The following is a 22,398-nucleotide window of genomic DNA, read 5'->3' on the forward strand; positions in this document are numbered from 1 at the left end:
ATAAAATAGACTAAAAGTAATAATATATGCACAATAATATTAATAAATAAAAAATCTATTTAACGTCAAATTGCCAATTTTAGACACTGCTAATTGGATAAATATATCAAGACTGTTTACTAACTGTGACAAGTAAAAAAATATATTATATAAACTAATATTGGACTATTAATATAATACTCGGATACCTCAGTAAACACCCACATTTGCAAGATGAAAATAATCTTGAAGTTGTACTTACCTGTAACAAAAAATATTTAAAATCAGTAATACTCTTACAGCTATTAGATAATTATAAGTAGGAGTTTTTTTTTATGGGTGAAAATGGTATGCTAACTCCGCCTGCGCTAACGGGATACGCTGGCGGAGCACCAGTGAAGGGTGATCGATGAGAATGAAAACAGGTCAGTTAGCCCATCATGATGAATTCATCAGGAATTAACCATGATAGTTTTCAGGGAGAACCGCGAAGAGGTCGACCTGGTTAGGTATATTGCTAGCAATGGGATTCTCAGTCTCCATTACTAACAATCCCTTTCCCCCCTATAAGTAGGAGTTATACTTATGTTCCTATTCTATGCATATTTTGCAAATGAATATACCAATTTAAATAAACACGTCTCAATCCCACACACACACATATACACCAGAAATTATATATTTATCTATCAGATTTAATCGTAATGATTTCTAGGGGAAACTGCGTGGAAGTAAGTCTGACTAGAAATTCCTTCTCTCATAGTATGAAGTAATGTATTCAAGGAACATTCTTGCTTTAAAAGTAAAAGTTGTAACTACTGGACGACAGATAAGTCTCAGCCGAGAGGTCGGTCGGCGTGGGCACCATGTCAATAAGGCAAGAGCGTCCATTAGCATACGGCCTTTGGCGCGCCCAACTTGATAGCCGGCCACCTACTTTATTTAGCGAAGCCCAATGACATGAGTACATAATTATCCACTAAACGCCTTGTATACACATAGTAAATTGCAAAAAAGCCTAATCAGGGACAACTGCTTATTTTTAAACTAGAATACATTAAGCGTGATTTGTAAACACAGCTGATATGAAAATATTAAAAAAAAATATTTTTTTTATGGCAAAGGACTCATAATAAACTGTAACATGGCAATGAAACAGTATATCGATAAGTGCTTTAGAATCCGTAAATTACATTGGTAATATGAACGTACAAATTATCTTTTCATACGATACCCAATTACCGATTTAAGAAAGAAAGAAAGAAAACAAAGCTTTATTGACAACCAATTGTATTTACGAAACAAAACAAAAAAGACAATAATATTACTATAGCTACAAGTACTATAATTCATTTTAATAAAATTATATTTAATATTATAACAAATTATATCTACTCGTTTTTATACAAATCTATGCACAGAAATTATCTATGTTATACATATATAGGTAACATAACATAGATAATAGAAGTGTGATAGGTATCACACTTGTCTAAATACTACAATTATAAATTTTACGATCATAAATAAATTAAAAAAATATTATGATAAATACATAGAGCATACTGGTCACCTGTTCTATATTCAAAGTTTCATCTATCAGTGACGTGTACCTTTTGATTTATCTTGTCATTATAAAATATTTACTCCTACGTGAAATGTATATTTAATACAGAATGACATCGGAATAATTAGCATTTAATTAAAGGAAGTATTCTACCAGGAAACTGAACACGAGCAATAAAAAAAATGATGCTAATAAATTAGATTTTACTTTGTATATATTATACATAGTAGCTAATTATAGAATCCTATAAATATAATTAAAGTTATGTTATTTTTAAAACTTATGTTTATTTTTAACGATTGTTATACACAAGCACAACGGAAAGTTCATGAACTTACTGTGTTTGTCGTTTCGACTTCATTGGGAAGTCTTCTGCAGGGAGAGCGCTTTATATCACAAAGTCTCGACTAATTATGTTAATTTTTATCGCCTAATTATTTAATTACAATTATCGGAAACGACAGACACAGTAAGTTCATAAAATTTTTTGTTGTGTATTTGTAAATAGGCGAAACAGTATACTCTGTTATGTCCATGGTACTGCTCATGTCTATAGGCGACGGTTACCACTTTCCATCAGGTGGGCCGTCAGCTTGTTTGCCATTCTAACTTGTATAAAAAATATATATACTTAATTAAAGTCGTCTGCATGTGTACTTTAGCTTTACTTGTGTTTTTACTGTGCAACCACTATGTTTGTATGACTGGGTTTCAGTTTTAATTGTGGGGCATGACAGTGAAATTATAAGGTACGGAAGCATAAGATATTCAATCTAGGTCAGAGTTATCATCACATCACGTACCATCACAGTGTATATAGATCACAGTGTACACAGTGATGCAATCAGCACTATCACAGGTATCAGCTCATGATCACAGATAATATCCATGGTATCTTACATATCTATAGGCGATGGTTACCTGTCATTACGTGGGCCATCACCTTGTCTGCTATTCGATATTCAATACATAGATGCATAAATAAAAACAAAAAACTTGGAAATTATGTACGAAGCGAAAGTGCGCAAAATTCACGGATAGTATTGTTACCGCAACTGATTTAATGAAGACGGGCCCAGTAAAAGTGAACAAAAACGGTAGTAAAAGTAGTCGTGCTGGGACTCGGCAATCAATCGCCGACCACGCGTGCAGTGACGAATGTAGAAGAAGCGAAATGCAACGCAACAATCGCAATAGTGACGGACAATACTCGACGTACATTTATGTCCATCATAATAGAACGTAATGTAGCATTATACAGTATTATTACTTTGTCTATGGACTATATTTAGGTACGTATGGTCAGGTAATGACAAGAGTAAGGCCAGTGATCAATGCTGATAAGTGGAAAAAGTATTAACATCAATCCCTATCAATCCTTAGCATAGTAAGTTTTTTAAATCAAAAACTTGAATTTATGGAATTTATGGGTACAGTTTTTCCCCAATAGTGCAATAATGTAACAAGTATTTTGTTTATTGTAATTTATGATTAATTTACACTAACTTGTTTTCTAGTTTATTCCGTACCTACGTATAATGGTACTTCTTCGTATCACTAAAAAAAACTGAAATAAACGTATCGTTATATCACGAAATCTTCATCGATTAGTAAAGGAATCTTAATCTTCAAAAGTACCAATGCATGAAGGATGCCATGAGTGTTATAAAATAGTATAAGTATTTACTTTAGATATGTCCGTGAATTTGTTTGTATTAATAGGCGATGATTACTAGTTTCTATCAAAGAAAAATAAACAAGCTGACGGCCTACCCATCGCCTGCTTTTTTCATTTTATGTGCATGTAAAGGATTAATACAATTAATATAATATATATAATAATACAATTATAATAGAAATTTATTAATAATAAGATAAATTATTGACAATTTACTATTTACATATATTTTACTAATATTCAATTTGTATCATATGGACTACACAAGGTCATCTAAATCGAAATTTGTTATTTTAACGACTGTATTAGCTAGGTCAAATGGCTGACGGTTCTTGTACAAATATTTGACGATAAACATATAATTGTAATGTATTATTTATTATGACATGGATGCTTGATATTATGTTCCGTTCTTAGAACAAGGAATTACATCGAAAGAGTGATAAAATAAAAACTGTAAATCATATGGTTGCCTCCTTTTTTTTATGGCGAAAATTTTTAGGACGAAATATTTTCACCCTCAGTTGCTATTTTTCTTAATTCATAGCAGGCTAGTGTATAGAAAATGTTTAATATGTCAAATATTTGACAATAACAAATTTTACATTACTAGATTATATATTCGACAAAGTGTATGTGGAAAGTATGCAAGCAGGTTGTATCTGAATTTGGTAGGGTTATATTTTATAAGGATTATATTTTCTATACACTAGCTTGCTATGAATTGACAATTCTATCACTCCTTCTATGTAATACCTTGTTCTTAGGTTACGTTGGCGGTACATCTGACATTGACATTGCATAACTTGCTCGCATCATGATCACGACTATCAATAAACGAGTTTTTAATACGCAATCAATGGTTTCAATCGGATGTAATATGTTTTATGATATAGATCCGTAGTGGTACGATTAGGTAATCCGACTGAGAAGGTAGCGAAGAGAAAAAAAGAAACACATCTCATATTGCATTTATGTTAAATAAATTGCTTTAACGATTTTTTCCGGAGCTACATGTCAAATGAGATCGATTAGCTACGAACGCATCCGGATTAAATAATTTGACGTTCGTAATATCAGTTAATTATTTTTTTACCCAACTGCCGGAGAAAGGAGGTTAATGTTTTCCGGGTATATAATGTTGGTACTTAGGAGCAATGATTATTAGCTTGACAGGTTTTAGTAAAAAGGGAGTATGCTCGATATGTTTTAATTTTGAGAATACTAAATGGCATGTAGGTAGTAAGAAACGTTGTGATTTTAAACTGTCAAAAAGTTGCAAAATTTAACAGGCATGTCACGTCCACTTGTTATCCTCCAAATTATAGTGAATATGTGTAATATATAAATATATGTTATGAATTTTATATACAGTGAACGCTCTATATAAGTAACTCATTTGAACCAATTTCAATAAAAAAAATCTTATTGGAAAAAGTTGCTTACAGGGGAAAAAGGAGTATAAAAATATTTACTGTCTGGAAAATATTTTTATTTATTTATATTACTAACTAAGCTGAGTAGAATAAATAAAATATAAAGAACGTTGCTTATAGAGAGTTTGCTTATATAGAGCGTCCACTGTATTTATTTATGTAGTATATACATACATACATACATATCTGTCACGCCTGTCTCCCATTAGGGTAGGCAGAAACAATGGAACGCCAAATGCTTCGATTCAAACAAACCTCTTTCGCTTCTTCCACATTCATCAATCTTGTCATACACGCTCGTCGGTTACGGGTACTTTTAATTTGGCCCTTCTTCAGCACGTCGCCTATTTGGTCGACATACGTCCGTCTAGGGCGGCCCCTACCGACATCTCCATTCATTCTTGCTCGGTAAATCTCTTTCGTAATTCTTCTTTCATCCATCCTCTCCAAATGACCAAACCAACGCAACATTCCTTTTTCAATTTTTGTCACTACATCGTCTTTCAGTCCACACTTCTCTCTAATCACACTGTTTCTTACTCTATCTTTTAAAGTAATACCACACATACTTCTCAAAGCTCTCATCTGTACAGCATTTATCTTACTTTCATGCTTCTTCTGCCATACCCACGATTCGCTTCCATACATGAGTGTTGGTGTCAGTACTCCTTGAATTATAGCAAGGCGAGCTTTGCTCGATACATTTTTACTTGACATAATCGAGAGCAGTGCACCGTTAACACTGTTTCCCGCTTTTACTTTTATGTAGTATATACTATTGTAAATACTTAGATGTAATGTGTGTATATGATTATTTGCATATGTTTTATTAACCTGAGCATTTTTCTTTGTTTATTAGTTACACTTCTAGCGCTAAATAGCGATCGTCTTTTTTCTTTCTCCTCTAACCAAAGGTTGTCTGGAAGAGATTGCTTTAGCGATAAGAACGCCTTTTGTACTTCATAAGTGTGATATACATATATTGTTCTTTAAGTGTTGCAATAAAGAGTAAATAAATAACGATAATTAATTATTATAGACATCGTTTAAAATGGGCGTAAATTATTATGTCAATTTAAATATATCCTTTTCAAAAAATAATTTTCAAAATCGGGTTAGAACTAATGTAGTTATGAGGTAATAAACATAAAAAAAATACAATCGAAATGAGAACCTCCTTCTTTTTGAAATAGGTTAAAAATAACTCTTTTCTTATATTGCTTCTCACAGTTAATAATATTGTTGCGTACGTGAGTACGGGATAAAATAAATGTGTGTACCATCATCTATCTACAAAACATGTTTTTATGTACTATATAACATGTTTGTATGTACTTTATTACAATAGAAAAAAGACTATTTTTGTCTATATATTATCTATATACAAATATTCTTATGAAGTAGTTATAGATAGTATTCTGTGGCAATTTGATTTTTATCGCATTAGATAAATAACTTCTTAAAGAATTATTTATTTAAGGTTTATTTTAATTCATATAAATTTCGAGACTTTATCACCATGTGTGTTGTTATATTACAAGATTCAAGTTACTAACGAAAACGGTCGCTTTGTATAATGATATAAAGGAAAAATTAAAAATAAACAAACATAAGGGTTTACTTGACACATTTTTTATTTAGTGAAGCTATAATAATTGTGAATTATCATAATTGTAACGTTTATTCAACGTTTATGCTATGTTGACTGCTTCCTGTATTTTATGCTAAGCAATTATCATTGACTACAAAATGAATAAACCGTGGTCCATTCGTGCTTCTACAATGTCGAGAAATACGCAAAATTTAATCAGGAACATTGTGGAAAAGATTCAAGTGAAACCTAATCCTAATAAAAACTTTATACCACTTTCTATTGGTAAGTATGTAAACTAAGTACATATATTTATTTATCTGTTTATAGTGTAACATTTTAGAACCTTTTTGTGGCATATGTTCAATGATTGTAAAAATTGAAATAATTGGCAGAGAACTGTACAAAGCATTCAGCTTTTAGAAATATAATGGAAATAAAATGGAATGTGTTGTCATATAAATTAAAAAAAAAGAACTAGCTTTAATGTAATCGATACTTACAAGTAATTCTATAATTGTTTTTGAGCATAATATTATTCGAAAAATACGACAATACCTACCTACTATGTTCATGTAAGATTCTCTACTATTAGTATGATTAAAGGATTAAAAAAAAAAAACAAGTGTATCTAATAATAATAATATCTAGTAGTTCATAAAATATGTTTATTTATTTATAGGATTATCAACATAAGATACAGCTAAAAATTTCAGTACAATGGTAGGTTAGATCTAACTGTTCTTACATTTATAGGCATGCCTTGAGTTTGATAAAAATTTAAATAGAATCAAATTATTAAATGTCATTATATGAGTAAAGACATTAACAATATGAATAATAATATAATATAAATAATGGAAATTGTATTTAAATTATTATAAATAAATATAATGTAATGGGGAGGTACATCAACATTTTAATTTAGCCACGAATACAGAGTGACTATCATTGTGAATATCAAGTTCAGGCTTGGTTTTTAAGTAAAACTTGTTGAAGTAAAACTGTAATAAATCCGGAGTCCCAAATGGATAAATGGTAAATTAATTAAATGAAATTATTATTCTAGGCGATCCAACTGCTTTTGGAAATCTTACACCGCCAGAGGAGTTGCTACAAGCAGTCCGAAACAGCTTAGATGAGAATGAAAGCAGATGCTATGGTCTTACTAACGGTGCTTTGGTTGCAAGACAAGCCGTGGCGGAGTATTACGCGCACCAAGGACAGGTCTCAGCAGACGATGTTATCCTGTGTAATGGATGCGCACAAGCATTAGACTTGGCTATAACAGTTCTTGCTGAACCTGGTCAGAATATACTGGTACCGAGACCTGGCTACATGTTATACCGTACTATAGCTGAAGGACTGGGTATAGTTATCAAGCACTATAATTTATTGGTGAGTTAATGATTATATTAATTGAACACTTTAGTAAATCTATAATATATATAATATATATTGGATCTGCCAATCTAATTTCTACTAGTGTCACCAAATTTAATGGTTCTGCTTTAAAATTTTTAAAAAATAAAATATTCAGTACTTGCAAATAAAAAACTGCGATTTCCAAACATTAACTTATTTCGTTTCAGCCTGAGAAAAATTGGGAAGTTGATTTAAAGAATTTGGAAGACCAAATTGATGATAAAACCGCCGCATTAATTGTCTTAAACCCTTCGAATCCTTGTGGTTCTGTATATACAAAGGAACATTTGAGAGACATACTGCGAATATCAGCCAAACATCGTTTACCTATAATAGCTGATGAAATATATGAGAAATTCGTTATATTTGATAACAAATTTACTTCGTTAGCGAGTATATCTAAGGATGTGCCAATACTTGTCTGCAGTGGTCTTACCAAAGGATTCTTAGTTCCTGGATGGCGAATGGGTTGGTTAGTTATTCATGACAGGCAAGATATATTTAGTAAAGATATCCGTGATGGGTTAAGAAATTTAACGGGAAGACTACTAGGACCTAATAAATTAATCCAAATGGCTTTGTCAAAAACATTAACAACTGTACCACAAAGCTTTTTTGATAGTGTAATGTCATTTATAGAGGTTAGTTCTTGTACCTATTACAAAATAAAATTAACGTAACCAAATATTTACTCTTAAATTTTAACTGTTGTTTAATAGTACTTAATAAATTAAAACACTTCGATCAAGGTGAACTTTACTAACTTCAGTTTTGCATGTTTTGGGTTGTTGCTATGGTTTTCTATAACACTATATTTATGTGGTATTCATTTTTTTTAATAACAACTAGTCATAAATTACCCGTTCTATTTACAGAGTCAAGCTAAATTGGCATATAAAGAGTTAAGCCACGCGCCTGGACTGCGACCAATTTTACCACAAGGAGCAATGTACATGATGATAGAAATAAAAATGTCAATGTTTCCAGTGTTTAGAGATGAACTGGAGTTTATTGAGCGCATGTATAGTGAACAGTCCATACTGTGTATACCAGGCCAAGTATGTATTACGTATTAGAACAATTTGTATTTGATAAACTGCTTGTTACTAGAACATTTTACCAATGATTCTGAGTATCTGTACCTGGCATTTTATTAAAGAATTGTACCTATATTATGTGAATAGCCAGAGGATTCACCGACATAGCTAAACGAATTTGCAAGTTCAAAAAGCGGGGAGATCATTATATCTATAGAGTTGCCAGAGAGTTGATTGGAGCACACTTGTTCTAGAGTGGAGATGAAAATAGGTGAAGGTCTGATAATATATAAGGTGGCAAGAAGTATCTGGAAGAGAAGAAATCTGGATCAAACCCAGTGATAGACCTCCAGTTAAACAGGCTTCAATGTTTAGCAGTGGATTGAAAATGATGATGATGTTCTTTTTTGTTACTTATAGTTTTAAAATTTGAAAGTGTCCCTGTTTGTTCGCTTATTATTATAGTAGGAACTATGACAACTGAACTGATAAAGATCTTTTTTATGCAATTTGGGAATGGCAAACAAACTGACGGCCCACCTGATGGAATGTGGTAACCGTCGCCTATAGACATGAGCAGTACCATGGACATAACAGAGTATACTATTTCGTCCATGATACCCCCATGCGTTGCCATTCCAGAGAACTCAGGTGTTATTTCTCTGTACCCTGTAAATTCATTGGCATATCCCAACCTTCAAACCAAAACTCATGCAAACACAACTGTTTCACGATAGAAGCACGAATGGGGCAGAAGTAGGGTACCCAAGCAAACGACTTTTGTACAAAGTCTCTGCTAAGATAAGTGTGTTTATTTATTCTACATTTACATCAAAATAGAGCATCGTGGAGAGCCGAACCGGGTAATACTTTTTAGACAGATAGATAGATATATAATTTATTTGCGTTACTTACACTTTACTTTTTTTTGTATTTTTTTATAAAAAAATTATAATGGAAATGGATCGTAAATTTGAATTAGAATTCTATACGTCTAATTGTTCTAATAATCGAATGGGTTTACGTCTGTATTAGGATTATACAAATTTTATAAAAATTAAAGATTTCTTTTATTTATAAATTTTATGAGATACTTACGGTTAAGTAAATCGTTATAATACCGTTAAATAGTTATAGTTAGTTATAATACCGTGAAATAAGATATATTTTTTTGTTTACAGTGTTTCGACTTTCCTAATTTCATGAGAATAGTACTCACTGTGCCTGAACATATACTACGCGAGGCCTGCGCGAGGATACAACAATTCTGTCGCGATCACATCATGCAGGAAAACAATATTAATTAATTATACATTCAGGAAATTTAATTAATTATAAGTAGTACACAGTAAGTAGTTTAATAACATTTTTTTTATATTATTGTATTTAATTTGCTATCTAAGTATGAGATTAGTATTAAAAATCGATCAGTATAAATATGTATATATAAATAAATAAAATAACAAATATTTGTCTTTATAGACAAATACTTTTCAGATGATTGATGTATAACAATATTAAATTTGTATACTTGAATTATATATTAATTATATATAGCATTAAATGATTCCTCAGACTACAGACCGTAAATAATTTTCTTTTTTCCTTATATGGCTTATCTCTCTATCAACCTCGTTATCTAAAAGTTGTCTTAAAAAGGTAGTATTTAGCAGTAAAATCGCTTTGTTGCAGTTATGTTTTATTTTTATATGCATTCACTTTAATGTATTTACTTGTACCTGTAAACTATAGTAAATTTAGCATATTCAATGTTATAAATTTGGAGGCATTATAAATTAGGGTTACTTAAACCTTGTATTAAAAGATGTATGAATGTAAAAGAAGCAATAGAACATGTCAGGATAGAAGCAAGCAGTGGTCTGTAGTTTATGCCTATCCCAAGAGAAAAAAGGCGTGAAGATATCATAATAACATCTTTTATGCTACTGACATACCTAGTATATATTATTAATATTGGTAATTTTAGCAGGTGCCTATTAATACCATCATATTGAGGTGTAGGCCAAATCAGCAATGAAACCACAGTTACGACCACGCATAAAGCAGTATTGTTTTACAGAACAGTAATAACAATCTCGTATAGTTCATTTCGTATTGTATGTACGTGCTGTTATCGAAGGATGAGACCGTTGCATAATTCGACCTGATTCGTATATTATGATTACAGAAATATAGGTCAGCATTCGCCAACGCGACGCAGACGTAATCAGATCGGTTGGGTATGACAAGAGACATGATGTGTAGTATCATCTAGGACATTGTAACCACTGTGTGAAATTTTCGGTATTTTTTAAGGTTAAAATACTCAATAAATTAAAGGCCGCTGTAAAAACGGGCAATTCAAAATGTATCATTTCTCGCCGTTTTTTTTTTCTAGAGAAAATACTCCTTTTTGCTGGTGGAATACTCCTTTATAGGATGCCAACGACTTTTGTTTTAACCAGTATATTATGTGACTATATTTGTCTACATTGTAACTCAACATTACAATGGGTTAACCTAAATGCGAAGTTGACAGGTTAAAATATGGTTAACATTATTTACACTGAAGAAGATGTAAGACAGCCTTTTTACTTCATAAATGAAATATATGTGTGTGTGTATATATATATATATATATATATATATATATATATATATATATATATATATATATATATATATATATATATATATATATATATATATATATATATATATATATATATATATATTTATGTACTACATCTAAGCATAATTTAAACCACAATTTCTAATGATATCTAATATGCACTTGACCGATTTTTACACATTGAAGAATTAATTATGTGTTATGTTATAAATATTAACGAGGCTCAACTGATTGGCGGAAGCACAAACATACAAGTTCCTGATATAGGTAATTATAAGCAGTAATTACAGAACGGATGGATATATTACAATTTTTTATGGCAAACCAAACAACATTATTTTAATTTATTGCTAATAATTGGTAAATTGAATACATATTTGTGAGTTATACTAGAATATCAAAATTATGTGTTTAGTTATTTCCGCTATATATATATATATATATATATATATATATATATATATATATATATGATATTGAATGTTCACTTCTATCTGTTCTCCTTTAACCAATGGTTGTCTGTAAGAAATTGCCCTAGCGATAAGACCGCCTTTTGTACCTTTATGTGTATATTTGTATTTATGTTACTGTATTTCACTTGAATTATTCACTTGTCATTGTATATTTTTATTTATGGTGCAATATAGAGTTAAATAAATAAATAAATGTTCATCTTCATCATCATATCAACCTTTAACTGTCGACTGCCGAACATAAGCCTTTCCCTTGGGTGGTTTTGCCAAAAGGTGCCACGTTTGGCAGGCGGATTGGCAACCGCAGTCAGGCTTTAGAGATGTTTTAAGAGGGACGCTGCTGCCCATCCCTTGCCTTCCCTTAGTCTGCTCTTACGACACCCACGGAATAGAAAATTGTGACTTATTCTATACCGAGACTACACGGCCATATTGAATGTTATTTAGTATTAATAGCGCAAAATTTATTCTAGATGGCGCTGTTTGATAAGTAAGACCAAAAGTAAAAACTAATTAAATTCAATATTACGTATCTTTTACAGGTACGTATAAAAATATTTCATCATTCATTCACATATAACGTATGAATAGTATTCAAAAGGCTTCTAACTCAATTATTATATTAACGGTTTCCATAGAAATATTATTATATCGATTTGTCGTGACTTAAATCGATTCTTTATACTTATCGATTTATTGATGCAATATCACACACTGGTCAGATGTGGATCGAACATTTTAATATACACGCAACGGTACTGCCCTTGGCACGCCTTTCTTATGATCGATAGATTGCTATTTCAATATATTGAAGAAAATTACTATTTTAAAACTACATAAAACTAATTTTTATGGCATATTTTATACCATGATTACTTTATTACAGGCAATAAAGGTCGCAAGAAGTCGATGGATACATGTGGGTCAGGGTCGTACTTTGAGCAGAGGTCTTAGTTCAATGTTCTAGTTTCGTTCTGTTTTATCTATTCCCGCTGCATAACAGCGTGTTTTCCTATTAGAAGATAGGCTTTATATATTTACATATAGGTATAGAAATAAAATATTTTCGAATGGATGCATCAATTTGGCTCATAATTTTATTGTTGTATTTGTAATTGGCCGGACAAATTTGTGTTAAAGAAAATGTTTGAACAATCGTACGTAATACTGAAAGCTTTTGAATAAAAAAATAGAAGACAGTACGGAGATCTTAAAAAATATTAAATCACATCGGGTATTCGGGTAGCTAGTTTATATTATTTGTGAGATTACTGTATATACATATATTATATTTCAGATTAACAAACAACCAGAGGGAGACTTTGTACAAAAGTCGATTGCTTGGGTACCTCTGTCCCATTCGTGTTTCAACCGTGAAGCAGTTGTGTTTGTGGGATATGGCGTGAATTTACTGGGTACAGAGGAATAACACCTGAGTCCTCAGGAATGGCAACGCATGGGGGGTATCATGGGCGAAACAGTATACTCTGTTATGTCCATGGTACTGCTCATGTCTATAAGCGATGGTTACCACTTTCCTTCAGGTGGGCCGTCAGTTTGTTTGCCATTCTAAGTTGTATAAAAAAATATTTTACCTAGTTTATATAGGTATTGCTGTGTATTAGGGCAATACAGGCAATACAGCAATACCTATATATTGTGTTTAGATATTAATCCATTAATAGATATATTCAATACTAATATAATATAGAAATAAAGAATCCGATCGGCATTAATATAGATATCCGACTGGTATGGGCGATATTGAAATAGGTAATGACCTTTTCTTTCATTATAGTCCAGAGAAACCTAATATATAAATATCAGCGGTACCAATATTACCTATGCCTATAGCCACTTAAAATATGTATAATGCAAATGGAGATTTACGTATGTAATGTATACTTATCTAGGTAGAGGTTCGCCAAGTCAAATATCGTGACTAAGACACCGGCAGAGAGCTCATTAGAATACTAATTATACATTTTGAGCCATGTCGGTTTGTCTATCGCGTGTCATAATTCCTTATCGGTGCGCGAACAAAGGAAACTAGAAGTGGGAAAGTGGGTACTAGGTTTTATCGTTATGGTGATTACAGTGCATTCAACTCGCTTTTTCATGGTGTATTTTATTTGTTAAAGCATGATCCTTACTATGTTATAAATGTGAAAGTGAGTTAGTTTTTTTTCGCTTCTCGACGCCTTAATTACTTAACTAATTGTTTTAAAAATATAACATGAACGTCGTATTTGAGTTGGGAAAGGACATGAATTTTTTATACGACTGTCCAAAAAAGGATAGATAAGTTTTTAGGATTAATTTATTTCGTTTCATTAGTTTCTGTGCCTCACTATGTTTTGGAAATGTCTGAAGATTTCTAATAATAGGTATCCCATAAAATGGGGTATTGTTAGAAACGTTACACCATTCCGAATAACATTGGTTATATATTTTTTACAATAATCATATTTTAGCTGGGAAGACGTGTAATATTAATTTGTAAAGCACAACGTAACAGTTACTTCAGTCACATAAACGAAGTCGGGGGCAAAGCTTGTTTTTAATACTCAAATAAAAATTTATTTTATTTTTCTTTGACTCATCGGAAATGGACAACGAAATCATCATCATCATCATCATTTTAGCCATTATCAGTCCACTGCTGGAATAAGCCTTCCCCATAGAATATAACATAGTAATGGTGTTAAATTATCACCAGGTGTAGATATATATTAATCTATTTTATTCTAATATTACTGAACTTTCTATTTTAATACTTTTCATACTGACGGATCATTAAGCTCGTATCTGTAAATCTCTGACCTATTCAATAAAACTATTATGGTATGATATGGCCTTATAAAGGGCTTTATAAACTACTTACATTCATTATAACAAACTATTGCAACAAATCTTCTTAATGAGGTGAAAGTCTCGGTTTATGTAAGGTGTATGGGTCAACATTTAATGTTTATTATATTCACTAGCCGTGTGTCTGATGTGACTCATATGTTTATTTAATAAATATAAAAATTAAGCCCAATGTTTTTAGTGTTTGCTTTAGTCTACCTTATATAAATATGTCAGGTATTTTTAAAGGAAAAAAAATTATAAGAGAATGATAAATGAAGAAAAATAAACGACACTATCCTTTGTTAAATTGTCCAGAGTACATTCATATTAAGATTTTTCGAGATAAATATTAGGTCATATCAGGTTTTACCAGAGGGAGACTTTGTACAAAAGTCGTTTGCTTGGGTACTTCTGTCCCATTCGTATTTCAACCGTAAAGCAGTTGTGTTTGCATGGCTGTGTTTCGGTTTGAAGGCTATTTTCGCCATATCCCACATATGTCGTGATTTTACAGGGTACAGAGGAATAACATCTGAGTCCTCAAGAATGACAAGGCATGGGGAGTATCATGGGCGAAACAGTATACTCTGTTATGTCCATGGTACTGCTCATGTCTATAGGCGACGACTAACACTTTCCATCAAGTGGGTCATCAGCTTGTTTGCTATTTTAAGTTGTACAAACAAAAGGTACTCTACAGAGTTCGCTGCTAGAATTTTTGTCAGAACCAAAATTTTTTAATATTTTTAGCAAAGTTATTCTTCACTTTCTTACAATAGAATGTATGTAAGTTTGGTTAATTAATAACATAACATTATAAGAACTGATTATTATTTACATATTCTTGTTGTTTTAAATACAAACGGGTATAAACAGACAAATATCTTTCATTGCATGCGAAATGTTTATTGCATCTGTGAATGAATATGCTTATTTATTATCATCAAACAATTGAAATCTCAATAGAAAACTATAAACATGACACGAAATAGCCAATCGAAATAGGTCGATCATAATTTTATTTTTCGTATACAATTGTGAAATCAGATCGCGTTGTACGGAAACTGGGCTTTTCATATAAAATTCTTATATGTTTATTTAATAGTAATACTTAAATTAGAACGCTTACAACTCTGACTGTAAGCATTTTATTTTTAGTACTACTCAATAATGTGTTTGTAAACAAAGATGAAAAAAAAAATAGTCCAAGACCAAGTACAGTTGGTACTAAATTTAGGGTTACCAACCTCAATTCGATATACCTATAGACAAAGAGATTGATATTTTTGGTTTAGATTTTATTAGAAAACTAGCTGACCCCGCAAACGTTGTTTTGCCATATACATTATTTCTAGAAAATAGTTTTTTTAGTTCAATCAAAAATAGCTAACACTATAAGTGTGTTAGGATGTAATTATAATTGAAAGAGGAATGAAGCATTGCAGGCAATTAAAGTATACTTATTTTATTATATTCGATTGCCATCTTGCAACCCTATAGCGGAATATAAAAATCGCGCTTAAAAAACAGGAGTTGATCGTAAAAGGGTGAAAATTTGAAGCTGTGTGTATTTTTTTAATGCTAAGTTATATTTAAATAAAAATAAAATATTTTGTCAAAAAAATAAAAAAAAAATTTTTAGAGGTGGGTCACCCTTATCATTGAGGGGTATAAAAAATAGATGTTGGCCGATTCTCAGATCTACCCAATATGCACACAAAATTTCATAAAAATCGATAAAGCCGTTTCGGAGGAGTTTGGTAACAAACACCGTGACACGAGAATTTTATATATAAGATGTTTACTTGTGTTTTTTAAACGTTAACATGCGCATGAAAAATGGAATCGATTATAATGATAACCATCTTTTAAAGCTCGATTTTTTTATATGAATTAAAACCTCTAATTCGACTTATTGATTTAAAAGATCGATAACTTTACCTAAGATCGAAAACCCTAATAAATTAAAAATATTATTTCTATAAAAATTAAAATTAAAATCTAATGTGGGCGTTTAGTGTTTATCTTTACACGTATGTATCTACAATGGAATTTGTTTCTGGAACAATAATGTTATCATCTACATTACAAACATTGTAATGTTGAAACGAGAAAATAAACAAACATCTACGAGTAGACGTAGAAATACTCATTACGTTATTCTGGAATTAGGTAAGGGGTCTGTGATAAAAGGTTAGCTAGGTGCGCAGTTAATCACTGATGTCATATATATGAATGTAATTGGATGTTGCAACTGCGTATATTTTCGTGCTATTTTAAGCGATTTCTAAAAGGAGAGAGGTTCACAACATCCATTTATTTTGTGCATGTTACGCGATTGCATCGCTAATTGTAAACTAACTCTGAAAATATTTTTTGCGATTTCTTTTTCCATGTAGGTTTCATATTAATCTTGCGATAATTGAAACAAACAGAAGAAAAATCCTGTTTATTGCGAAGCAAGATCTATTTGGAAACATGATTCCGCGTTCTAAATTTGAATATTTTAAATATATATAACATATCTACGAAACATCTCGTCATTGCGTTTTGTTCGTTTTAAAATAAGAAAAGTGAGCTAAGATTAAAATTCCTGTTTTTATTTGTTTTAAGTAATCTTAAGTATGTATTAAGATATCTACTGCTAAATATGCAAAAAATTCTGAGAATTGAAAAACAGTATATTTTAGAACTAGTTTACTATGAATGAGGGTTCGTTACTAATATAGAGCTATTTAATAATATCACAGCAATTACAAAAAAAATGAGATATGCTTGACAAGTTTATTTTTCATATACGTATATGCGTCCTCTAACTACGTGTATATCTGTAACTGATGCCTAGTAAGCTATAATCTGTATGTATGACGACATACACGTGCACTTATATGTCTTCAAACGGCACGTGCAAATCTAGAAGATAGAAGAAAGACTTATTTCATCGTCATCGTTATATCAAACGTTAACTGTCCACTGCTGTACACAGACCTCCTCCTACTGGGGGGTTTTGTAAGGAGTCGCCACGCTTGGCAGTCAAGTTGAAAACCGTAGTTAGCCTTTGGTGATGTTTTAAAAGGGACGCCGCTGCCCATTCCTCGACCGCTAAGTACTCTTAGTCGCCTCTTACGACGTCCACGGGACTTATTTATGCACTTAATTATTCACTTACAACAAAATACGTAATTACAATCGTAATGTATCAATAGAAAGCAACTAATGTACAATATTGCTTATAATCAGTATCAGAATATATTCTGTAGGTACTCCAGCAACGCAAAAGGTCATAGCTTACTGGGAAACATTGCGCAAGTGAGCAAGTATGAAGTTAATCATTAATACTAGATATACTATGATTATTGATTCATATGATAACGGTAAATGTTTTTAACCAGTAGAAAATATGTTAAGCATTTTATGCATTTTTATGCAACTTAGAATGGCAAACAAGCTGACGGCCCACCTGATGGAAAGTGGTAACCATCACCTATAGACATAGGCAGTACCATGGATATAACAGGGTATACTGTTTTCCCATGATTGCGCGTTGTCATTCCTGAAGACTCACTGTGAATTCACTGCCATATCCTACCCTTCAAACCGAAACACAGCCATGCAAACACAATTGCTTCACGGTAGAAACACGAATAGGACAGAGGTGCCCAATCAAACGACTTTTGTGCAAACTCTCTCTGGTCTGGTCATATAAATATGCAAAGTAGATGCAATTATGACATTTAATGGATTTTTGTTTGACATTATAGAAAATACCATCTGTACCTAATGTTGTTTTTGTTTATTAAATAAACTCTGATTCAAAATTTAACTGATATTCAAATTGATTCTCTTCTTATGTAGTAAAAAAATTATACTTATGCAAGGTAGATGTTGCAAAATGTATTTGAATTACATTTTGTAAATACAGTCGCAGAATCTTACGTTTGCTTTTAAAACAAACAGTAATGTGACCTTATCGCTAGGAGTATGTTGCATGAGTGTTGTTCAATATACAGTGTCAACGCAGTTGTATTATTAAAGTAAATATGCACACGTCTGGACGAGAAGGGGTAGACAGAGGTCAGAGGTATTTTTTTTTTATTGTTACCAATCTGAGGATGTGTTACTACAATGAATTTTGATTATATTAGTGCATATGTTTTTATAATTTGCCTTTTATTTTAAAGTTGATAATATTTTTCTTTTTTTTTTATATCTACAATTGTACCACCAACAAATATTTATGCTTGTTCCATGGTTGACTGGTAGAGAACATTTTTAGGTGTTTTTCCAGCCATATGTAACTTAAAAAATTAATAAATAACTTATGTTTCTCGTAGCATATTACTTTTTCAAATATATAAATATTTGGTAAAATAATAATAAAATAATTTACTGTATTATTATTAGCAGAGTTAATTATGTAATTTTCTACGGTGAAGGTGATATAAGGATATTATGTAAGGATTTGAAAACTCGTTGATCTAGACGGTTCTTACGATACCGTACCACTACATTGTCCGCATTTAAATTGCTTTTCGAATGTATAGAATATATTTTATTGAAAGTTATTTCATTGTGTGTGTGTGTGTTTTTTTTTTTAATTTTTATATTGTTTCTTTCATAAAAAAAGAAATTGACTGTTATGCTACCAATGATAGGCAGTTAAGTTAAAGTTTAACAATAGCAATGAAAATCTTCATGAAATTCTTTTTTTTATTAATGTAAATGTCTTGTTAATATAATTAATTGTATATAATTATACTTTTTAAGGTTTAGTTATTATATTTATTTTGGTTGTTGATACAACTGTCTAAAACAAAGACCGTTCCAGTAGGTACAGTGATAATCGTTCTCACGGTTAGATATCGTGGTAAATGCAACAACTAGTACACAGTATGGGTGTTAGCGCCAGGATTCGCGCCGGTCAAACCGGTCGATGGCTGGAGAATGTAGGTACAGATCCAGTTTTACCGAACTGACTTGACTTTCTTTGGTCTGTACACTTCTTTTGTGAAAGCCCTTCGAAATATCCCCGAGTGAATTAGATATTTCAAATTTCATAGGCTTCGTCAATCATTGTACTTCTAAGAAGAATAAATGAATATTAATTTTGTAAGTAATCCCTTTATGGGAAAAGGCTATATGATGATGATGATGAAGTGGTAGATTTTTGCAACTTTCGTTGATTTTTACAAGTTGACGAAATAAGTAAATTATTCATTTATTTATTTTACTCACTGATAATACATAATAATATGACAGAGGTAAGTAAATGTACAAAGGCAATTTTAGCTCTCAAAGAGTTCTCTTCCAGCAAACCCAAATTACGTATTTATTATTGTGAACTTAATATTTTTTTTTTAATTCTGTTTCTGCGATGTAACGAGTTAAATTACAAAGTTTAAGATTAACACTAACGTAATTATTTCTCTTCAGTTTTGAATCATAGAAAACCTTAATACGATTTGTGCTATTGACGCCTGAAGCTAAACATTACCAGTTAAGAATCTACAATTGAGTACCAGTTTTACTATCTATCTATATCTAGGTAATACAATATATTGGAGGGGGGGGGGGAAGGGATTGTTAGTAATGGAGACTGAGAATCCCATTGCTAGCAATATACCCAACCAGGTCGACCTCCTCGCAGTTCCCCCTGGAAACTATCATGATGAATTCCAGATGAATTCATCATGATGGGCTAACTGGCCTGTTTTAATTCTCATCGATCACCTTTCACTGGTGCCCCGCCAGCGTATCCCGTTAGCGCAGGCGAGGTTACCATTCCATTTTCATCCAATAAAAAAAAAATACAATACATTCCATAAGCGTCTGTGAAACGCCGATGAAATAATTCTATGTACATATCAAATGTGTGAAACTATTCTATCGACAGTACGTAGGTCAAATATTGATAAGATTTTAATTCAACAAAATTGGGACCGTATTAATTGCATACAACACTTTATTAATTTGTTAGTACACAAGTGTTACTACAGGACTATGTCTCAAAACAAACTTAAACTATTTAATAAACATTATAAATTCATGAAATAACTATGCTGAAGATACTAAATATGGGTTGCACTTGTATTGATCACCCGTAGGGGAAATACCAAGCTATTTCAGTTGAGACGCGATTAGCAGAGCCACTTATAGCGACAAGCTTGGTTCAAGTGGTCTTAAACTTCACTACGTAACTGTCGTTGGAGGTATCTTGGTAGACACTGATTTACCAGTTTCACGATGGGTGCGAAAGGAATGAAAGATATGACCTGAGTAGCCGACTATATCTAAAACGGTCATTTCAAAATGAAAAGCCATAAAGGAGGATGAACTCACAACTCGCTTGGGTAATATGAGTAAAAAGGATGCAGAGAACGCGTGACCGTTCTTACATCTCGGGGATAAGCTGGAATGCCGTGATAAATAAGTACAAATCAAACTATATAGTGAATTTATCATAAGGTATATCCAAATATATTTAAAAGGAATACTCATTCATATATCACATTACGAATGTGAACTTTATGGAGATCGTAAATAATTTCGTTTTTGAAACTGGATATAGAGCCTTTTGTTTTTAACAGGCGGTAATGGAGCATGCGTAAAGCGGAGTTGTAGGGGGAGCCGGCTTCGGTGGGGTGGGGAGAGGGTCCTTGAGGTCTCGAATGCTTTACATAAAGAAACTGTCCTTGAATGAAGCTTTTGACAAGGTTACGTGTGTCTGGGAAGACGCGCAGAGAAAGGCGACATTATTCTCATAATGACGCGTACATTTCAGTTTATAGAAAGAACGTTTTAGAAAAGAAAGTTTATGTATTGCATTTTTATTTATTTAAGAGTTTCCTCTTGTCGAAACAACTATTTCATATAATCTCTTCCAGCCAGCTATATTCCAAGCTATATTTTTACCTCCTTATATGACATGACACCTAGTGTTTCATTTATCTGTCCCATGTAGTTACCTCTCAGTCTTCCTCTTTCTCTTTTGCCCTCTATTTTTTCTTCTAGTGTCCTCTTAAAAAATCGTCATGTCGTATAAGGTGGGTCAGCATTTGCCTTTTCTATTTTCAAATTGCTATATAAATAAAACAACTAAATATTAACATAACACATAAAAAATATAGATGACATATCAAATCAATAGGTATGAGTGACAGCGGAAAATTCTCGCTCTGTCACTTTGGCTTCTATATCCTCAGCAAAATGAGGGCTTATCTAACTCAATAGAAATTAGGTATAGTATTAGTGTAAATATATTTATTTTCATTGTCTCTAATGAGAAGTTCAGATATTATATCAGTTAGGAGGAGGGAGGAGGTTCAGGTAATAAGTTCCAAATATGCCTTTGAGTTCATGGAGAACAACAAACCTGAACAAGTATTATAGAACCCTACAGACCATTACAAAAAAAAAAAACCTCTAAAACTAAATGTTTCTCCGCAAAAAAAAGCAGCCTTAATCAAAATTAATATGAGATCAACGTGAGAGTCAACTCTATCGTTTGAAAAAAGAATTATTAAAAACCGAGCAGAATAGTATAAAAAAATCGCTTGTAAATAAAGACACAAAAAAATACAGATGTAAAGTGCGAGTAGGCTTGTGAAACGCAGTACTTATTGTGACGTCGCTTAGAATATGTTTCTCTCATATTCTGAGGATGAAAGTCTAACAGTTTAGTTAACTAGGTTCATATTATACCTTGCTAACCAGACAAGGCAAAATAC

The 22,398-nt window shown here is 31.8% G+C and overlaps 2 protein-coding genes across 2 annotated transcripts in view; one reads left to right on the forward strand and one right to left on the reverse strand.

Annotated features, from left to right (window-relative positions):
* The window catches only part of LOC113512993 (fasciculation and elongation protein zeta-2), a 65,200-nt gene that overhangs the window by 30,008 nt on the left and 12,794 nt on the right, over positions 1–22,398 (reverse strand). The gene's annotated exons all lie outside the window — the stretch shown is intronic.
* On the forward strand, positions 6,176–11,312 carry LOC128200384 (tyrosine aminotransferase-like). Its single transcript, XM_052893673.1, has 6 exons — positions 6,176–6,536; positions 7,321–7,649; positions 7,844–8,317; positions 8,552–8,734; positions 9,895–10,061; positions 10,902–11,312. Exons 1-5 carry the CDS (start codon positions 6,410–6,412, stop codon positions 10,018–10,020), a joined length of 1,239 nt encoding a protein of 412 aa, XP_052749633.1. The 5' UTR covers positions 6,176–6,409; the 3' UTR covers positions 10,021–10,061; positions 10,902–11,312.

The sequence above is a fragment of the Galleria mellonella genome, unplaced genomic scaffold, assembly GCF_026898425.1.
Source record: "Galleria mellonella isolate WM207_F2 unplaced genomic scaffold, CSIRO_AGI_GalMel_v1 utg182, whole genome shotgun sequence".
Classification (NCBI taxonomy): domain Eukaryota; kingdom Metazoa; phylum Arthropoda; class Insecta; order Lepidoptera; family Pyralidae; genus Galleria; species Galleria mellonella.